Source organism: Sphaerodactylus townsendi, linkage group LG07, assembly GCF_021028975.2.
Source record: "Sphaerodactylus townsendi isolate TG3544 linkage group LG07, MPM_Stown_v2.3, whole genome shotgun sequence".
Taxonomy (NCBI): Eukaryota; Metazoa; Chordata; class Lepidosauria; order Squamata; family Sphaerodactylidae; genus Sphaerodactylus; species Sphaerodactylus townsendi.
The window spans coordinates 1,083,454-1,102,952 of record NC_059431.1 but is presented as its reverse complement, the minus strand read 5'-3'; the positions used below and the strand labels follow the sequence as shown (position 1 = coordinate 1,102,952).

The following is a 19,499-nucleotide window of genomic DNA, read 5'->3' as shown; positions in this document are numbered from 1 at the left end:
TCCCCATCCCCCCATTGCTTCCAATGGGAGTAAATAGGAGATGGGGGCTACACCTTTGAGGGTCCATAACTTTGGACCCCCTGAACCAAACTTCACCACACCTGGGTGGTATCATCAGTGGGGGCTCATGAAGATACTCTGAAATTTTGGTCCTGCTATCTTAAAACCGGTATTTCCTAATATACATTGTGCAGTTCAATTTTGCTCCCAAAGATGTGCTATGTCTTATTTTCAGGGATGTGTTATTTTTCGTGTTCTGTTCACCGGGCATGCTTCCAACAAAAACTTTGCTATGTCTTACTTTCGTGGATGCTCTGAGATGTACCGCAAAACCTCTACTATGTCTTATTTTTTGGGGATGTCTTATATTCGGGGAAACAGGGTAATTGCACCCTTGACAGCAGGCACACCCTAAAAATTTCCCCAGAGTCTCCTTTTAAATCCACCCCCCCCGCCAATGCTTGTTTCTTTCTTTCTCTTATTCTTTCAATGTCTAATAAAGGTTGTTGTTGTGGGGCATCAAACTCAGGTTTTGCCCAGGGCTCCAGTTTGCCTAGGTACACCACTGAACTCTAGGATTCTATGACGCACCCATGGGTGGCAACCGAGATGTGCTTTGCCTGTGCGAAGGAAGTTTGAAACCCCCTGCTTTCAGTGACCCCCTTTCTTTGAAATGGAATTGGCCCTGCCCGGTGTGTTATTTGAACTGAGGCAGCTCTGGGAATGGTTCAAAGCCAGGCCCCAGCCCTCCCAGCCAAACTCCCAAGAGCACCACCCCTCTGCCTGTCGGTTATCCCTCCCTTTCCAGCTGCGTTCGTGTGTGTGTCCCTGTGTGGCCGTCCCATCACCTGGCCTCAACAGCTGCCTGCCTGCCCGCCCTTTGCCCGTTGGCACTAGGCAACGCCCAGAGCGTTCGCCCTACCTGCTCTTCTGCAACGACGGTGGGCAGCAGGTTTGCCTTAGAGAGCTTGCGAGAGACTTCCGAGGTAGATTAACCAGCAGTTCTTCCAGCAGGACTAGAGCCCCATCATCCCCTGGCAGCATCATGCAGTCAGGGGGTGATGGGAACTGTAGTCCATAACATCTGGGGGGGCGCGAATTTGACGCCTATGACCAGACGTTATGGGTATTACCCTTTGGCACTCCAGATGCGCGGACTACAATTCCCGCCAGCCCTGCTGAAGTTAGTCAGCCCTGCCAGCAATTGGCCATGCTGGCAGGGCTGATGGGAATTGTAGTCCATAACATCTGGAGTGCCAAAGGTTCGCCACCACGGGACTAGAGAAAGGCAAGCTGCAGGATAAGGGTGGGGAAATGGGTGGTAGTGAGAGCCCCTCCAGCAGGGTGTGTTCAATTCCAGCTGATGCTCATGGATCGGTGCTCACGCCTGCCACTTCAGTTTCTGCCATGATAGCAGGCTCGATGGGAATTATAGTCCATGAACATCTGAAGCGCCAGAATTGGATACCCCTGCCCTGCAGGGTATGTATGTATGTATGTATGTATGTATGTATGTATGTATGTATGTATGTATGTATGTATTTATTTATTTATTTATTATACTTGTATACGGCCCTCCCCCGGGGCCTTCCCGCTTGGTTTCCTGGCCTCTGGTTCCTGGGAAGCAAGTTTATTAGTCAGCTGGGCTCACTGAACCTACTGGCTGTGGCATCAGGTGCATGGTTAATTTTGGTTTGGCGAGACCTTGGTAGGAACAGGCCCCGCTCCCGCCCTGGTTTTCGCACCCAGTTCCCAACGGCTGCCTATTCCTAAAGTGGGATTTTGTCTCGCACTCCCAGCTTGAAAACGCTACCTGCTCTCCTTCCAGTTTAGGACGTGACTGAGCCAGACACACCTCGAGCTGTAAACTCCGCTTCTTTATTTTCCTGGACGCGAAAAAGCAAAACATCTTGTTGTGCCGGAGGATCCCACGCCCTCGGCGCAGCTGACCACGCAGGGCGCCCGCCCGGACAAAGGCCGCTTGTTCGCAGAGTCCCGATCCCCAGAGCGGGTAATGCCGAGCCACTTGCTGGCCTTTGGCCGCCGGCTCTCTCACCAGGTTCAGCAGTTTGTCCAGCTTGGCGATCCGACTTCGGGGCCTTTCTGCACCTCCTGGCCTTCTGGGGAGACAGCAGATCCTGTGTGGCTAGAGGCAAGGTTAGCTTGTTATGGGGAGAGAATCCCAGTGGTGAAGTCTTTCCTCCTTGAGAAAGTTGCTGCTGCAGGAGTGAGCCATAAAACATTTCAGGGAGAGCCCGTGCACCATTCCAATAAGAAGAAGAAGGATTTTGGATTTATATCCCCCCTTTCTCTCCTGCAGGAGACTCAAAGGGGCTGACAATCTCCTTGCCCTTCCCCCCTCACAACAAACAATTCCTGAGAGTGGTAGGTGGGCTGAGAGAGCCCGAGAAGCTGTGACTAGCTCAAGGTCCACCCAGCTGGCGCGGTAAAGGTACAGGCTACTCTGAATTCCCCCCCAGATAAGCCTCCACAGCTCAGAGCTGCAGAGCTGGGACTCAAACCTGGTTCCTCCAGATCAGAGTGCACCCGTTTAGCCACTACCACTGCTGCTCTAATAGTACGCTTTAACATTTCAGGCAGGTGCTGCCTTTTAAAATGAGCTTATTGTTAATATTCTCTGTCATGCACTCAGCAGTTGCCAAGGCAACTTTTGAAAAACTTGCACAGACGACCAGATCTCCAGTGGCCGCTCCGAAGCCACGCCTGCCCCCGCCACGTTTCAAAGACCTCAGGAAAGGGGTGAGAATGCACCCGCGGGAGCCACGCTGGGAATGCCATTTATTTTTTTTCAGCCTGAACTTATTTTGTTGCACTAAAGCACAGGTAAAGGTAACAAAGATGTAGGTAACGTCTGAATAAGCACTAACACTTTAAACATGTCACCCACTAGGCAGCCAATTTGGGTTTGGTATTTCTGATATATTAAGGAACAATGCTCATCACATACAATTGTAATCATATATCTATCTCATATCTGTATTTATTGTTTTAATTGCTGCTGAATTTTAATGAGTTAGATTTTATGTTATATTGATTTATTGTTCTGGAAACAGTCATGTTGTGAGCCGCCTCAAGCCCTTCGGGGATGAGACGGCCTATAAATTTAATAAATAATAATAATAATAATATCAACAGAATTTCATCATTCACTGTTGTATCATCACATGAATTATTTTTCTCTTTATTCAATAATCAGAGAAAGGTGTGGTAGGATCTAACAGCTTCTTGGAAAGCGTCTGTTACCTATAGAACACCTCATATGCAAGTAAATGGCAAATTGGCACTGATGAAGGCACCGAAGAGCGCAATTTCGTGCAATGCGTTCCTGCCAGCAATGAATTGAAGACCGCAATATTTATGAATGAACCTTTGTGATCAACTGCAAGAACCTGAATTTGGAATGAATGTGGAACACCTTTGAAGGGACGTTTATGTTTGATTATTGAATAGAGAAAGAGAAAAATTATTCATGTGATGATACAACCGCGTGAATGATGGAAATTCTGTTGATATGAGATAGATGTATGATTACAATTGTATGTGATGAGCATTGTTCCTAACATCAGAAATTAAACCTAAATTCGCTGCCTAGTGGGTGATTTATTAGCATTGTAGTTAATTCAGCACAGGATTCATAGCCTTATCATCCCCTGCCAGCATCATGCTGGCAGGGGATGATGGGAACTGCAGTCCATGACATCTGGAGGGCCGCGAGTTTGACACCTGTGCTTTAAGGTGATGAAATGCGTTGTCCACAATTGAGCATAGAAGTCATACTGTTTGACATAGGAAAGCGAACAATATTTTGTCTGGAATTCTGCCCAGCTCAGTGCGGTGGATTGCAGCTGAGTCATGGACCTGACAATTACACCCTGGGAGTACCTACAACTGCAGTTCTACGGGAGACGGCGATGTTGTAGAACCAAGAGCTAGTGTGTTTGTGGTGTCTGCTGCTTCGAGGCACGGAGCTGCCTTATACTGGATCAGGTTATCCATGGCTGATTCCACACAACACAAATAAACGCTCTGTGATGCAGGGCGACTCTAGGGCAACTGGCTTCGGGGACAAAACCGAGTTTGGCTCGCTCAACATGATGGGCGCCAAATTCCCCCACCATGACCAAACAATGATTTTTTACCAGCTCACAAAACACCTCCCACTTCACTTAAACATACATGGCTCTCTCTCCCACCAACCTTTTCCTAATTTCCTAATCACAACAACCCAATGAGGAAGCCAGCCGCAGGAAACAACTCCAAGCCAGTGCAAGTGGGTATTAGCTACGTAAATTTCACAAATCAATTTCAGCAAACATTTGCCAAACAAATGTCAGCATCATCTTCTCATACAAAACATCATTAGTGGAATTCATCAACGGTACCGTTTCTCAATGGTGTTTAACCAGGGAGCTCAGATTCTTCTTTTAAATCCACCTTTAAAGGGAGAATCTGGGGTCCCCGGTTAAAACAAAACGAAAGTGATATCGTTTGGGGGTGGATTCTCCCAACTGGATGAAAGGCCAGAAGTGTGGAGGTAGAATTCATGACAGTTTTTCTACAACACGTTTCCGGGCTTTGTGGCCGTGTTCTAGCAGCATTCTCTCCTGACATTTCGCCTGCATCTCCTCTGAAGATGCCAGCCACAGATGCAGGCGAGACGTCAGGAGAGAATGCTGCTAGAACACGGCCGTACAGCCCGGAAACCACACAGCACCCTGTGTCTAAATTCATCGATAGGTCTGCCTATGTGAGCGTGTTGCGTTCTTGTTCATTTACAGCGCTTTACAGCAGGCAGCCCCTGCTAGTCATCTCCTACATTTTAACAACGGCACATTGTTAAAAGAAAAGAAAAAAAATCAAAAATTTTGAATGGAGATTTACTACTTGTGTTTCTATGTGCCTTTTGTGCCAGGTGATGACCTCGGCTCATCTTGCAATGATTGCTTGTGATTACTTCTTAAATAGATGCCCCCTTGATTGTGCAGGCACCAAAAAGCATGACAAGGCAGTTTGGCTGATTTTGGTCACGTACACGATGTTTCTGACATGGCAGCCACAAAGAAAATTATGCATGGGGTAGAAAATGTTGACAGAGAGAAATTTTTCTCTCTTTCTCACAATACTAGAACCAGGGGGCATCCATTGAAAATGCTGGGGGGAAGAATTAGAACTAATAAAAGGAAACACTTCTTCACGCAACGTGTGATTGGTGTTTGGAATATGCTGCCACAGGAGGTGGTGATGGCCACTAACCTGGATAGCTTTAAAAGGGGCTTGGACAGATTTATGGAGGAGAAGTCAATTTATGGCTACCAATCTTGATCCTCTTTGATCTGAGATTGCTAATGCCTTAACAGTCCAGGTGCTCGGGAGCAACAGCCGCAGAAGGCCATTGCTTTCACATCCTACATGTGAACTCCCAAAGGCACCTGGTGGGCCACTGCGAGTAGCAGAGAGCTGGACTAGATGGACTCTGGTCTGATCCAGCTGGCTTGTTCTTATGTTCTTATGTTCTTAATACGAGATTTGGCAATAATGGACAGATTTTGAGCAGAGGCGGAGCGCTCACGGGAACATGTGGGTCACACGTCCTCGGGCACATGCCAGGTGGTCACGTGGGGGAGGACAATCGCCCACACTCCTTTTCTTGGCCCCGCCCTGCCAGGCTGCTCCACTGGCCAAAGGAGCAGCCTGGTGGGGCGGAGCCAAGGGCTACCCAGCGGCAGCCCAACCAGATAAGTGGGCCATGGTCGCCACATCTCAAAAAGGATATCGAAGAGATAGAAAAAGTGCAGAGAAGGGCAACGAGGATGATTGAGGGACTGGAGCACCTTCCTTATGAGGAGAGGCTGCAGCGTTTGGGACTCTTTAGTTTGGAGAGGAGACGTCTGAGGGGGGATATGATCGAAGTCTATAAAATTATGCATGGGGTAGAAAATGTTGGCAGAGAGAAATTTTTCTCTCTTTCTCACAATACTAGAACCAGGGGGCATCCATTGAAAATGCTGGGGGGAAGCATTAGGACTAATAAAAGGAAACACTTCTTCACGCAACGTGTGATTGGTGTTTGGAATATGCTGCCACAGGAGGTGGTGATGGCCACTAACCTGGATAGCTTTAAAAGGGGCTTAGTTGAATTTATGGAGGAGAACTCGATCTATGGCTACCAATCTTGATCCTCCTTGATCTGAGATTGCAAATGCCTTGACAGACCAGGTGCTCAGGAGCAGCAGCAGCAGCAGAAGGCCATTGCTTTCACATCCTGCAGGTGAGCTCCCAAAGGCACCTGGTGGGCCACTGCGAGTAGCAGAGTGCTGGACTAGATGGACTCTGGTCTGATCCAGCAGGCTAGTTCTTATGTTCATGGGGGGGGGCGCAGAGCAGGTTTTGCACCCAGCACCATCCCCCCCACGCCTGATTTTGAGTCTCAATAGCTTCAAAGACAACTCATTAAAAACAAAAAAAAGGAGAAATGAGACGTACACGAAATCAGCAAGCAAAATTCGCGGTGGGCGGCTGTGTTTAGGGGTGGCACAGAGCAGTGGGGAAAAAGAACTGTTTACAACTGCAATGCTTTGATCTTCTGCACGATGTGGACAAATAAAGGCCAAAACCAGTTCTTTTTTAAAACGTTTGCACAACGTTCTCAGCGGCCTGTGTGGAATGGGCCCGTCTATTAAGATCAGTATTGTCTGATCAGGCTGGCAGCTGCTCTCCAGGGTCTGAGGTGGGGGTCTTTCACATCACCTGCCCCCTAGTCCTTTTAAGGAGGGGTCCCAATTTGGATTCAAGCTATTAACCACTCCTTGAATTCTCTTCAATCCAAATTTTTTCACAAGATAACTGGACTCCCAAATTGCATGCCCGATGCAGCCCTTTGTCTGGAGTTAGGTCAAAACTCCTTGGAATCAGCCACTTGGCTGAGGACTTTTAGATTCTGGCTGCGAATTCATTCTCTCTCGGACTGCAATTCCCTGGTCCACCGTCTGCTCTCTGACACCCATTCCAACCCCTGGTTTTCCATAACTGAAGAAAAAATTGCCTCTATCGGACTGTCAGTGGATTCACTTTGCTCTTTGTCCTATTCAGAAGCTTATAGGAAATTAAAAGGTCAACTATTGGATAGAGAGTTCTCTACCCTAATCACCGCAGCCAAGAAAACATGCTCCCCCCCCTGTATTTTTCTCTCCCCATTCGAACGGGGCCACTTGGCACACTACCTGTATTGCTTAATAAACCCTGTTCAAAGGAGAGCCATAATGCTCGTAGGACTGATGTTATGCCTTCTGCCTTGTTACATGGCAGATTTAATAAGCATGAAAAGGCTAAAAGATTGTGCCCGTGTAACAATGGCTCAGTTGAATCTCTGGCCCACCAATTACTACACTGTCTCAGAGTCAAGGAAATCAGATCCAAGTATGTGAATCTCACTCCTTTACATTTACCCCATCTCCCCGATTTATTTAGATTACACTACTTGTTGGACAACCCTGATCCTTCTCTCTGTAGGATAGTGGCAGACTTTCTCCTGGAAATTACTAAATGCCAGTAGATTTCCTTCGTCCTAACATGTATATCCTGTATTGTATATGCTTTTTAATCTGTTTTCATTATTGTTGTATTGCTGTCTATGCCAATAAAGGCTTTTAAGGGGGGATGCCAGGGATGGGATTGAGGACCTGCAGGGGCTGTACCACTCAGCCGAGGCCCTTCCGCTAAGGAGGGGGTGTGGAGAGAACGGAGAGCAGCCAAAGGGCTAATCCGGTTGCTGCTGTTTGTTTGGACAGCATCTCCACCCCTGGGAGGGCAAGTTGTGATTTCTCTGATAGGATTAGTCTGGGATTATTCGCCTGGCCACCAGCCACAGATTTTAGGATTAGCTGCCGCCGCCGGCTGGGCTCGGCGAGAGGAGGGGGAAACCCCTCCTCCGCAGAGAGGGTCAATTGGCGGGATCGGCGCTGAATAGCGCCACGCCACAAAGCGCCCCTCAGGCCCGTGGGCAACGCCTGAGATCAGTAGAAGGCCATTTCACACATTACACGAGTGAGCAGTGCGTCTCAGCTGTCTGCTGAGCTTACCTGTGTGAGCAAGGCCTGCTTGCAAACACGGAGGTGGAAGCTGGGGTTTCACTATGTTGCTAGTAAAACACTGCCCTTGTTCGGTGCTGCGGTGCCCTCAGACACCTTTTTCATGCAGAGGAGTGGGGACTTGAACCCAGTTCTCCAGATAAGAGCCCACCGCTCTTAACCACTGCGTCACGCTGGCTCTTCGTTTATTTTATGTATTTACGTTTACATTTATATCCCGCCCTCCCCAACACGGCTCAGGGTGGCAAATGACAGCCAAAATAACCAATACAATCACAGCCAACAACAATACACTCGCACTCAATAAAACAGTAAAACACCCATAGATGGCGAAACCTCCCCCCCCCCCCACACCCACACACTGCACCCACGGGAGACCAACGATGACAACAGGTCAGGCCAGCTGGCTAGATGGAAATGCCTGGCGGAAAAGCTCCGTCTCGCAGGCACTGCGGAAACCGTTCAAGTCCCGCAAGTCCCTGACCTTGCTAGGGAGCTTATTCCACCAGGTAGGGGCCAGGACTGAAAAGGCCCTGCGCCCGTAGAAGCCACCTGGACATACCTTGGGTCCAGCAGATTTTACCTTCCCCCCCCCCCCCCCGACCAGTGGAAGGATCTCATGGGGCGATTCGGGGAGAGGTGGCCCTGCAGGTATGCAGGACACAGACCACTCACAGCCTTAAAGGTTAATACCAGCGCTTTGGATGTGATCCGATACTCAGTCGGCAGCTGATGGAGTGAGTACAGGATGAGTGATCCGGTCTCCACTTGATGCTCCAGTAAGAAGCCTGGCTGCCGCCTGCTCTTGCTGAAGTCACGCCGTTTCAGCCGTTCTGTGGCTGCCCCGTAATTCATTTTGTGGGTGCGCTCACTGGACTGTAACAACTCCAAGGGCGCCCATAGGCTAAAAAACGTGGGACCCCTGATGTAGGGGGCCTGCTGACCAGGCGAAAGAATTAACGGGGGGTGGGGTGGTCTTTGAGCTCTCACAGCATCCTGTCAAAAGCGGGCAGCTGTCCCTTCAAAGCCCTTTGGCTGGGTTCCCGGAGACCGCCTGTGAGGGCTGATCTCCCCCCACCCACACACACACACACCCCAGAGTGAGGTTTTTTCATCCTGCCATCCTTGCATTTTAAATCAGACGTCCCGAGGGGCCACCAAACACCACTCTGGTGCAATCTGTACGTAAGAGAGTGTGAGCATTGAGGGCACAGACGCACGGATGCTGCTGCCAGGCATGCCCACTGTCTGCCTTGCCCAGGAGGATTTGCTTTCGGAAGGACGGGCCCAGGCGGCAGCTCCCACGCCTGCTTATCTGAAGACGGCCAAGCTGGGCCAGAGAAGCCCAACTGCTGTCCAGTTTGGTCTTTGCGGAGAGTCCTGCTCCGTTCCGCCTGGAAGGAATGAAGCAATGAAAAGGAGTGATATCCAGAGGTGGGATCCAGCAGGTTCTCACCAGTTCCCGAGAGTGGGTTACTCATTATTTGTGTGTGCCGAGAGGGGGTGACTAATTGGGTCCGCTTTTCCATTAGAAATCCCATTAGGTCCAAAAGTCATCAAGTCCTGTTGTTTCCTGTGTGGCTGGTTAGAAAACGGGATAATTCTCCCTGTTGTTGGGCTGTTTTAAATACATGTTTTAGAAATATGGTAAAGTTCCTTGTTTAAGGAAAGCATCCTTCTTTTGATTTCTAGAAACAAAATCAAGTATTTGAAAGTATTAAGTATTTGACAGGCAGTCAATGAGAGGAGAAGTGGTTGTTTCTGTTGGCACTAGACGATAGGACTTGCTATAATGCGTTTGAATTATGGACAGAAAGATACCAGCTGGAAATTCGGAACTTTTTTTTTTTACAGTAAGAGTTTTTTACAGTAACAGAGAAATTATTAATGCCCCGCCCCCGGAATCCCCGGCCACGCCCCCGTCGTGCCCCGCCCAGCCCCATTGGCACTACGCCACTGTTTGAATCCCACCACCGTGGGAACCTGCTACTAAAAATTTTGGATCCCACCACTGGTGATATCTGAAGGGCCCTGAGTGAGTGGCCGAAGAGGAGACATTGCAGAGGAAGTAAGAGACCCCCTCTCACTGCAGCAGGCGATCTGGGAAGAAGGCGAGGGTTGGCCTTTCCTCATAGGGTTTGGTCTCTGGCCCCCAAACCAGAATTTCCCTAACCAGAGTCTGCAGTCCGGCTTGGACTCAGCAAGGCTGTTTCTGCAACAGTGTGACAGGCAGAGAAGTGTGACACACACACCACACACACACACACACACAATTCAGCCCCATTGCAGCCTCAGTCACATTTGCCTTGATTGGCAAGGCGCATCTCAGCCACTAGCTGTGCATCTTCCACTCACGTAGCCGGGCCCGGCTTTGCAATTTGCCCGGCTCTTCATACACATCTGACCTCCCTCCACCTCTCTGTGCGGCGGGCTTTGAATTACAGAAGGCAAGGACCGGACTCCACAATCCCTCGGAGGGTGACCGGCTGTCACACCCGATTCCTTTTCATTTTGCTGCGCTTCACGACGCGCCGCTCTGATCTTGGCAGTAACAAAGTGACCAATCAGGCGCCCTTGTGGATTACCTGGAAGCGATGTAATTTAATGGCAGAATAAGCAGCGAAGAGGATGCTGAAAAGGAAAACTGTAATTTCCTTATCGCGGAGAGGCCTGGCTCCGCCGCAGAGAGAGAGAGAGCCCACGTCTCCCTTCTCGCCTGGCCCACGGAAACACGCGTGGGCAAGGCTCGCTGGCTCCCAAGAGGAGGCCAGAGAGAGAGCAGGTGGACGGTGGACGGTATCAGAGGGGCTCCGTTTCATTTGGGATCTCAGGAAGGGAGGGCTAGTGAGCGCTGTGCATTGCTGGAATGCGGATGGGCTCCTTTGTAAGATGTGCAGGGCATCATTTGCAGAACATGGCCTCTCTTCTACTTGCTCTTCAGCCAAAACAGTAAGAGCTGGGTCAACGGTCAATACAATACAACAACCTTTATTAGGCATATTAAAATAGGCTCCAGAGCGTTACAGACATTTCTGAAGTACAAATCAAAAGTGCATTCAAAACACAAACAGATAAACTGTTCCCCTTCCGCACACGCAAAATAATGCGTTTTCAAACCACTTTCACAACTGTTTGCAAGTGGATTTTGCCATTCTGCACAGCTTCAAAGAGTACTGAAAGCAGTTTGAAAGTGCATTATTCTGCATGTCTTGAAATGAGCCCTAATGTGTATCTAGCATTGTGGGCCCGTTACTTAGAAAATTCTGTCACTTGTAAAAGAAATGTTGCTCCTTTTCCCAAGAGCACGGCCTCTGTGTTATTTAACAAAAGCTCCACAACAGAGTTGTCAGAGTCTCTTTCGGATTTGTCTAAGACCCGCCCAGGAGAGAAATTCCTAACACCCACATATCTCGGACAGCCAAGTATAATGTGAGCACTTGGTTTTTACAGTGTGGACAGACCCGATCCTGGAGAGGGATAGAGCTGGGTATAACATAACGAAACAAGACCCATAGTTGACTTTACAAAGGGGAGGGGCAGTCCTTCTGTCCTTCCCTGCATGCACGAACGATTCGCAGCAGAAGCCGGAATGGCACAGCTGGCAGAATAACGCAAACTGCCGTTGGCTCTAGGGACGCCTGAGACAGCTGTGACCCGCCAGGCTGGGCTAAGACTGCTCAGAATTTGGGGCCCTGTCCCTCTCAGAGCCCATCGGCTGCTTCCACAATTCACTCCCTTCCTAGGAAAGCATGTACCCCTCTCACCTATTGTGTTTCCTCGAAAATAAGACAGTGTCTTATATTAATTTTTGCTCCCAAAGATGCGCTATGTCTCATTTTTAGGGGATGTCTTATTTTTCTGTGTTCTGTTCGGCGGGCATGCTTCCAAACAAAAACTTGGCTACGTCTTACTTTCGAGGGATGCCTTATATTTCGCACGTCAGCAAAACCTCTACTACGTCTTATTTTCAGGGGATGCCTTATATTCGGGGAAACAGGGTAGTAGCTGCCAAGCATTCACACGCAAAATTCGAGGAGCGTTTCTATCCTGCTAGGGCAGTGATGGCGAACCTTTTCGAGACCGAGTGCCCAAATTGCAACCCAAAACCTGCTTATTTATTGCAAAGTGCCAACACGGCAATTTAACCTGAATACTGAGGTTTTAGTTTAGGAAAAATGGTTGGCTCCAAGGCGCACATTACTTTCACAAGGAGTAAAGCGAGGTGAAACAACCGTGCAGCGCTTCAAATGGGTGAATCCACGCGACCCTAGGAGAGGGTTAATCAGAAGCAAGCCCCATTGCCAGCAACCAAGCTTACTCCCAGGTAAAGGATCATGCCCAGACTAGCCTAGATGTGTGTGTGTGGGGGGGTGATTTTCCGTCCCCCCACATGATGAACTCTATGCCATCTAATGAGACTTGCCGCCACTCCTCCCCTTTTTTGGGGGGAGAGAATTTTAAAAGGATTAGCATGCTGGGCCTTCACCCCTCCCTTTTGAGGGAGGGAGGGAATTTCGAAAATAGATCGCTGAGCATGCCATTCTTTTTTATTGAGATTTATTGTATATTTATTAGAAATAGTTTTCTATGGTTTTATCGCTGCTTTTAAATGTTTTAGTTATCTTACATTGTTATTCCTTATGTTGTACACCGCCCAGAGCCCCTCGGGGATGGGGCGGTATAAAAGCTTAAGAAATAAATAAAATAAATAAATATGCACGTGTGCCCACAGAAAGGGCTCCGAGTGCCACCTCTGGCACCCGTGCCGTAGGTTCGCCATCACTGTGCTAGGGAAAGAAAATTCTCACAAGAATTCTCTGGCCCAACAACCTGTAAACTCTCTCTCTCTCTCTTTAGAGATTATGCAACTTCATTGCTACTTACATATGCTAAAATGGGTGGATTCCATTCAACACGGGCAAATCACACTTGCTAATTGCACCCTTTACACTTGTTAACCAATGAAAATGGTTTTTTCTCCCACCCTGGTCATTCCACTGGCTTTACCACCATCAGATCCTCTGAAGATGCCAGCCACAGGCATGGCCGAATGACATCTGGAGAAAATGCTACTGGAACTGCGGCCATGCAGCCCGGAAACCCCACAACACCCCAGAGAGAGATAGCTATCTATATTGATCAGGGGTCTGCAACCTGTGACTCTCCAGATGTACATGGACTACAATTCCCATCAGCCCCTGCCAGCATGGCTAACTGGGAGAGCCAGTGTGGCGCAGTGGTTAAGAGCAGGTGCACTCTAATCTGGAGAACCGGGTTTGATTCTCAGCTCTGCCACTTGGGCTGTGGTGGTAGCTTATCTGGGAACCAGATTAGCTTGTGCACTCCAACACATGCCAGCTGGGTGACCTTGGGCTAGTCACAGTTCTTCGGAGCTCTCTCAGCCCCACCCACCTCACAGGGTGTTTGTTGTGTGGAGAGGAAGGGAAAGGAGCTTGTAAGCCATCTTGAGTCTCCTTAATCCAACTCTCCTCCTGCTCCTCCTTCTAGATGGGATCTGGAAATCTCCTGGAATTACCAATATGCACACAAAAGAGATCATGTCCCCTGGAGAAAACAGCTGGTTTGGCAGGTGGACTCTATGGTATTATATCCTACTTAGGTCCCTCCCCTCTCCATGCCCTGGCCTTCCTAGACTCCATCCCCAAAGCCTCCAGGAACGCCCAGATCTAGAGCTGGCAACCCCCTTAATTCTCACCCAAGCTGCTCCCCGCAATCCATCCTTTGGCGACACAGAACTAGGGAGGAGGCAGATGGCGGAAAGATGCCCCCTAAACAAAGAGACTCGGGCAACGTTGGAACCAACCGCTTGCATCCAAGGACATGTCTCTGCGATGGGAAGTATTTCCACCTGCCGAGCTTGACTTCCTCACGCCCCCTCTCTCTGCACCCCGAAACGCATCCTAACGTGCCATTCCCGGAGACCCTCTATCTCCCCGGAGCAGCATTCCCAGGGACACGTGGGCCAGCAGCTGAAGCAGAGAGGTGAAGAAGGCATGCTCCGTGGGGGGGAATCTTTCTGCCTGCTTCAATGATCGAGCCATGTTAGAAGGAAAGGACATAAATTTGAATGGACAGGGAAACGTTTCAGGGACAACGAAGACCCTTTCAGAGGGTAGCTGGGTTGGTTTGCAGCAGAACGACTGGATTCAAACCCAGTAGCACTTCAGAGGCAACAAGAGTTTCAATCTATGAAATTAATGTGCTACGTCCAAAACAATTTAAGATTCACAAAAACGCGTGGCACATAGGCGCTGGCCCAAGCAATTTATATTACCTGTTAGTTTCTTGTAAAGTATGCCAAATTGTGGGCTATTAGACTTATCAAACTATTATATCTCCATAACACATATATATCTCCACTTTAAATCCAATTCATGCAACAATTTATTACAAAACAATAGCACTTCTCTCAAGTCACATAATCATGTATTTGTTAAGCGGAGTGGATTGAAATATATACAACTAGAAAATGATAGAAATTTGACTGCCCTTGAATTGGGGCAGGTATTTGCATAAGTAATTCAAGCCACACCAATTCAGGATTTTCATTAATTGTCATGAACTATTATTACAGTCACAACCCCGGTGACACTGATGCAATAATATTTACAAGGACTCCTGAACATTGTTGGTTTAACAAATACATGATTTATGGACTTGAGAGAAGGTTGTCTTGTAATAAACTATTTGCTATGGTGGATTTAAAGTGGAGATCTGCCTATGTGTTGTGGAGAGATATAATATCTTGACTAAGTATAATAATAACCATTTGGCATGCTACAAGAAACTAACAAATACTCATATTGCTGAATAGCATATATATAGCGTGTTAATGAACTCTAAAGTTCAAGGCATAAGCTTTAAGAGCCTATGCCTTTGATCTAGATGCAAGTAGGAATGAATCTTTGGACATCCCAGTCCGAAGATGGGAGAATGCTGTAAAGAATGCTTTCAGTTAAACTAAGGATGCAAAGATACAAGGCGTATTGTCATCAGCTTGACTAGAGCAGAGGACTACAGGGGCGGAGCGCTCACGGGCAGTGGTGGGATCCAAACATTTTAGTAACAGGTTCCCATGGGAGTGGGATTCAAACTGTGGCGCAGCGCCAATGGGGCTGGGTGGGGCACGATGGGGGCGTGGCCGGGCATTCCGGGGGCGGGGCATTCCTGGGCGGGGCTGTGGCGAGGACGCAGCTGCTGCGCCGGTCCTTGGGTGGGAAACGAATGCACGCAGGCTGTCACGCACGCAGGTGCCCCTCCTGCTAGACTGCTTCAAGTTCTGCGCGCTACTGCTGAGAGGAGGGGCGTAACTCAGGCAAAAATCACATGGCAAAATCACCAATGAGTAACCCCCTCTCGGCACACACAAATAGTTAGTAACCTACTCTCAGGAACCTGTGAGAACCTGCTGGATCCCACCTCTGCTCACAGGGTGTGGCTGATGTGGTTAGAACTAGGTAGGGCATCGTCAGAGGGGGTACGGAAACACGGCCGGCATCTTGGTTTGCGGCAGGTCTTGGTCCCAGAGTCTTCTCCATGTTGGGAAGGGTAATGCTGTGGTTAAGGTTTGGAGCAGTGGCGTAGCTACCAGTGGACGGGTGGGGTCGGCGCACTGGGCAGAGCCATTAGGGTCACATGGGGGCAGAAAATCGCCCCCACACCCCTCCCCTGCTTGCCCCGCCCATCCCAGCAGAGGCCACTGCCAGACCAACCTCATCTGGCCAGACCCAGCAGAGGCCGCTGCCCGGCACCCCTGCCTGGCCCCATGTCCCTTTGGGGCGCCAAGGGTATGACATTCAAGCCTCTGTAGTATGCCTCTGGAGATGCCAGCCACCCATGTGGGCAAAACGTTACGAGCGAAAACAGCCAGATGGTGGCCTCGCAGCCCGAAAACCCCATCCAGATAACTGGGTTCCATTCAACATCCTGTTAGAGAGAGAGAGAAAAAACAGCCCCCGGGGCTTAACAGCCTCCATTCAGCCTTTGCTGCTTTGTTTCAAGCCTACAACTGGATTATTCAGTGAAAGAAAGGATTTGTAATTGGATTTACTGGCGCTCCAATTTTGGAAATAAATGACCCTGGCTTCATTTGGCTAACAAGAAATTAAATCTTCACCAGACCCGAGGAGAGCGAGGCAAAGGCTGGCCGAGACGCGTCCGAGAATGTGGAGTGGACCGGAGAAGGAGCCAGCCGAAGGACAGTGGAGAAACGAGGCACTTCTCAACCATGAGAATTCACCTACCGCATGTCTCTCCCCTCCTCCCGGGTTCAGTGTGGCTGATATCTTGCTAATTAATCGGGCCGCCCATCCTGCCTTTCCGGAGCGAGCAGCATGACGAGGAAGCTGGGAACCAGGGCAGGACTGTTCGCAGCGGGAGGCAGACCGATGGCACAACACGTCAGCGCACTGAGGGCAGAGGCAGAGCGCGCGTGGGGACACGTGTGGCCACATGTCCTTGGGCGCATGCCAGCTGGCCACTTGGGGGGGGCAGAGAATCGCCCCACACGCCCCTACTCTTGGCCCTGTACACCGCCCTGAGCCCTTCGGGGATAGGGTGGTATATTAAATCAAATAAATAAATCAAATAAATAAATAATAGTAGTAATGATGATGATAATGATGATGATAATGATAACAACAACAACAACAACAACAACAGGTTGCTCCTTTGACTGGTGGAGGCTCCCCCGGCCGAAGGAGCAGCCTGGCGGGGCGGGGCCGAGTGGCACCCGGTGGAGGTCCAGCCAGGTAAGTGGGATGTGGGGGGACGACCGGAGCAGGTATTGCCCTGGGCACTAAACCCCCCCACTCCCCGGGGTTTTATCCCACCCATAAACTGTGTCTGTTGGCCTGTGCAGAAAGGGCACCAGAGGCCCAGGAAGTTGTAACGTATCAGCATAGTATTTGTGCAGTGCCCAGCAGATTCGGGCTTTTGAATCTGACAGATGTTGATTTTGTCGATTTGAAGATGTTTCAAGGGCTGCCCTCGTGTTTTCGGAATGGCGCCCAGGGTGACGATGACCACTGGGACTTTGTTATTCCTGGATTTTGTTTAATATCACAGCAACCAGTTCTTTAGCTGGTTGCTGGCCTTTTATTACAATTCGAGTTTCACCCAGAGGCCTAGGATGGCGTAATGTATTGGCATAGTATTCGTGCAGATCATAGCAGGGCTTCCTTTTGAATCTGACAGATGTTGATTTTGTCGATTTGAGGGAGTTTTAAATGCCACCCTCATTTTTTTCAGAATGATACCTAGGGTGCTGATTGCCACTGGGATGATCTCACCGTAGCCGCTGAATCTCAATCTTCAGATCATGATATTTAGCGATATTTAGTGACCTTCTCATATTCTTTCCCGTGCTCTCTTTCATCAACCCTGCTGTCACCAGGTATTGCTACATCAGTGATGGTCACTTTCTTGTCCTCGATCACGGTGATGTCTGGTGTGTTGTGCGCCAACACTTTGTCCGTTTGGATTCAAAAGTCCCACAAGATCTTGATCTTCTCGTTTTGCAAGACTTTCCCTGAGCAATGTTCCCACCAGTCTTTAGCTGTCCTGATGTTGTAATTCTTGCATAAATTCCAGTGGATCATCTCAGCCCCTGAGTTCTGCCTCTGTTTATACTCAGTCTGGGCAATCTTTTTGCAGCAGCTGAGGACATAATCTACAGTTTCGTTGGCTTCCTTGCACAACCTACACTTTGTACCCTCTGAGGATTTTTCGATTCTGGCCTGGATCATATTCTGGCTTTGATCGTATTTGTCCTGATTGCCTGCTCTTAAGCAGCTAAAAATCAGAGATGATGATGATGATGGTGGTGATGATGGTGATGATGGTGATGATGATGATGATGGTGATGATGGTGATGGTGATGATGGTGATGATGGTGATGATTTACATTTGTAAGCAGCCTTTCCCCTTACAGGCTCATGACTCATGAAAGCTTATACTCTTTACTTGCTTATTTTTAAATGTATATCCTGGTTTTCTCCCTGATTGGGGACCCAAAACAGCTTTTCACATTGTCCTCCTCTATTGATTCCTCACAACAACCTTGTGAAGGCACAACAACCAATTTAAGGGGGTTGAATGGAATACCCTGAACATAACTGCAACTGAGAAATTCTTCAATGTGCACTGAAAATAGTGCTTGACTAGAAGTGTACATCAGAGAATCTCACTGAAGTATGGGGACAGTTTTTCAAAAAAAAGAGGGCGCTCGCGGTCGTAGTGACCAATCAGGACAGGGATGGGTCATGTGGGCACATCAGCAATAACGTGATAGGCTGCATCACACTAGACCACTTATGCAAAAGAAGAAGAAGAAAAAAATAGGGTAATTATTCCCCACACCACGTCCCCCCCACCCCTCAAACAAATTGCCTCCTATAAGAAGAAGAAAAGTTGGATTTATATTCCCCCTTGCTATTCTCTTAGGAGACTCAAAGGAGCTTACAATCTCCTTTCCCTTCACCCCTCACAACAAACACCCTGTGAGGTGGGTGGGGCTGAGAGAGCTCTGAAGAACTGTGACTGGCCCAAGGTTACCCAGCTGGCATATGTTGGACAGCACACTCTAATCTAGTTCACCAGATAAGGCTCCACGGCTCAAGTGGTAGAGCAGGGAATCAAACCTGGTTCTTCAGTTTTCGGAGTCGCACCCTGCTGTTGAAACCAACCCACTACCCGCTTTGGCTCTCTGTATGGACAAGATGAAACTGACCACGTGGAAACTGACCACATGGAACAGAAACTGACCACGTGGAACAGAAATGTTTGGAAGGGAGGCATGCAGGCAAAATTCACGGAAAATGACTGGATCGACAACCCCTAAAATATGGGATAAATGCAGCCGGCGGAAAAGGCCTCGGTCTCGTTTGGCTGAATGACGATCTTGCAGTCATAATGCCTTGTAACAGTTTCTTCCGGCAGGGCACCGAGCAAATACTCAGCAAGCCCTTTCATCTGATTATGAACTGCTGGTGTAATCTATCTCTGTTGCTCTGAGTGTGAAAGACGGCAACATGTCGTGCTGGGAGCGCGTGCTGGCCGGTGCTCAATATTTCATTATGTTAAACAACATTAGTGGAAGTTCTGTGTTAATAGACCGCGGCTGATGCCATTTGCTCACTGGAAGGGCACAAATTGTCAGCGATCCTTGCGCAATATCAGGGCGGGCTACATTTAACGTATCAGGAACCCGGCCTCCCCTCCTTCCCAGCTGGATTTCCTATTTACTAGACGGTAAACATCAGGAAGGGTGCTCTCCACAAATCTTTTTGCCTTTCCAGAAAGAGGAAGCATTGCTGATACTAAAATGAACTGCACACGTTCTCAAGGGTCGGCTGCCCATTCAAAAGACCT

At 48.9% G+C, this 19,499-nt stretch overlaps 1 protein-coding gene across 1 annotated transcript in view; it reads right to left on the bottom strand.

Annotated features, from left to right (window-relative positions):
- Positions 1-2,027: 2,027 nt before the first annotated feature.
- LOC125436062 (dynein axonemal intermediate chain 1-like) overlaps positions 2,028-19,499 on the bottom strand; it is a 56,026-nt gene continuing 38,554 nt past the window's right edge. The window contains exon 4 of the mRNA XM_048502647.1: positions 2,028-2,120. Coding sequence (XP_048358604.1) covers positions 2,062-2,120 — 59 coding nt within the window. The 3' untranslated portion in view covers positions 2,028-2,061. The remainder of the gene's footprint in view (positions 2,121-19,499) is intronic.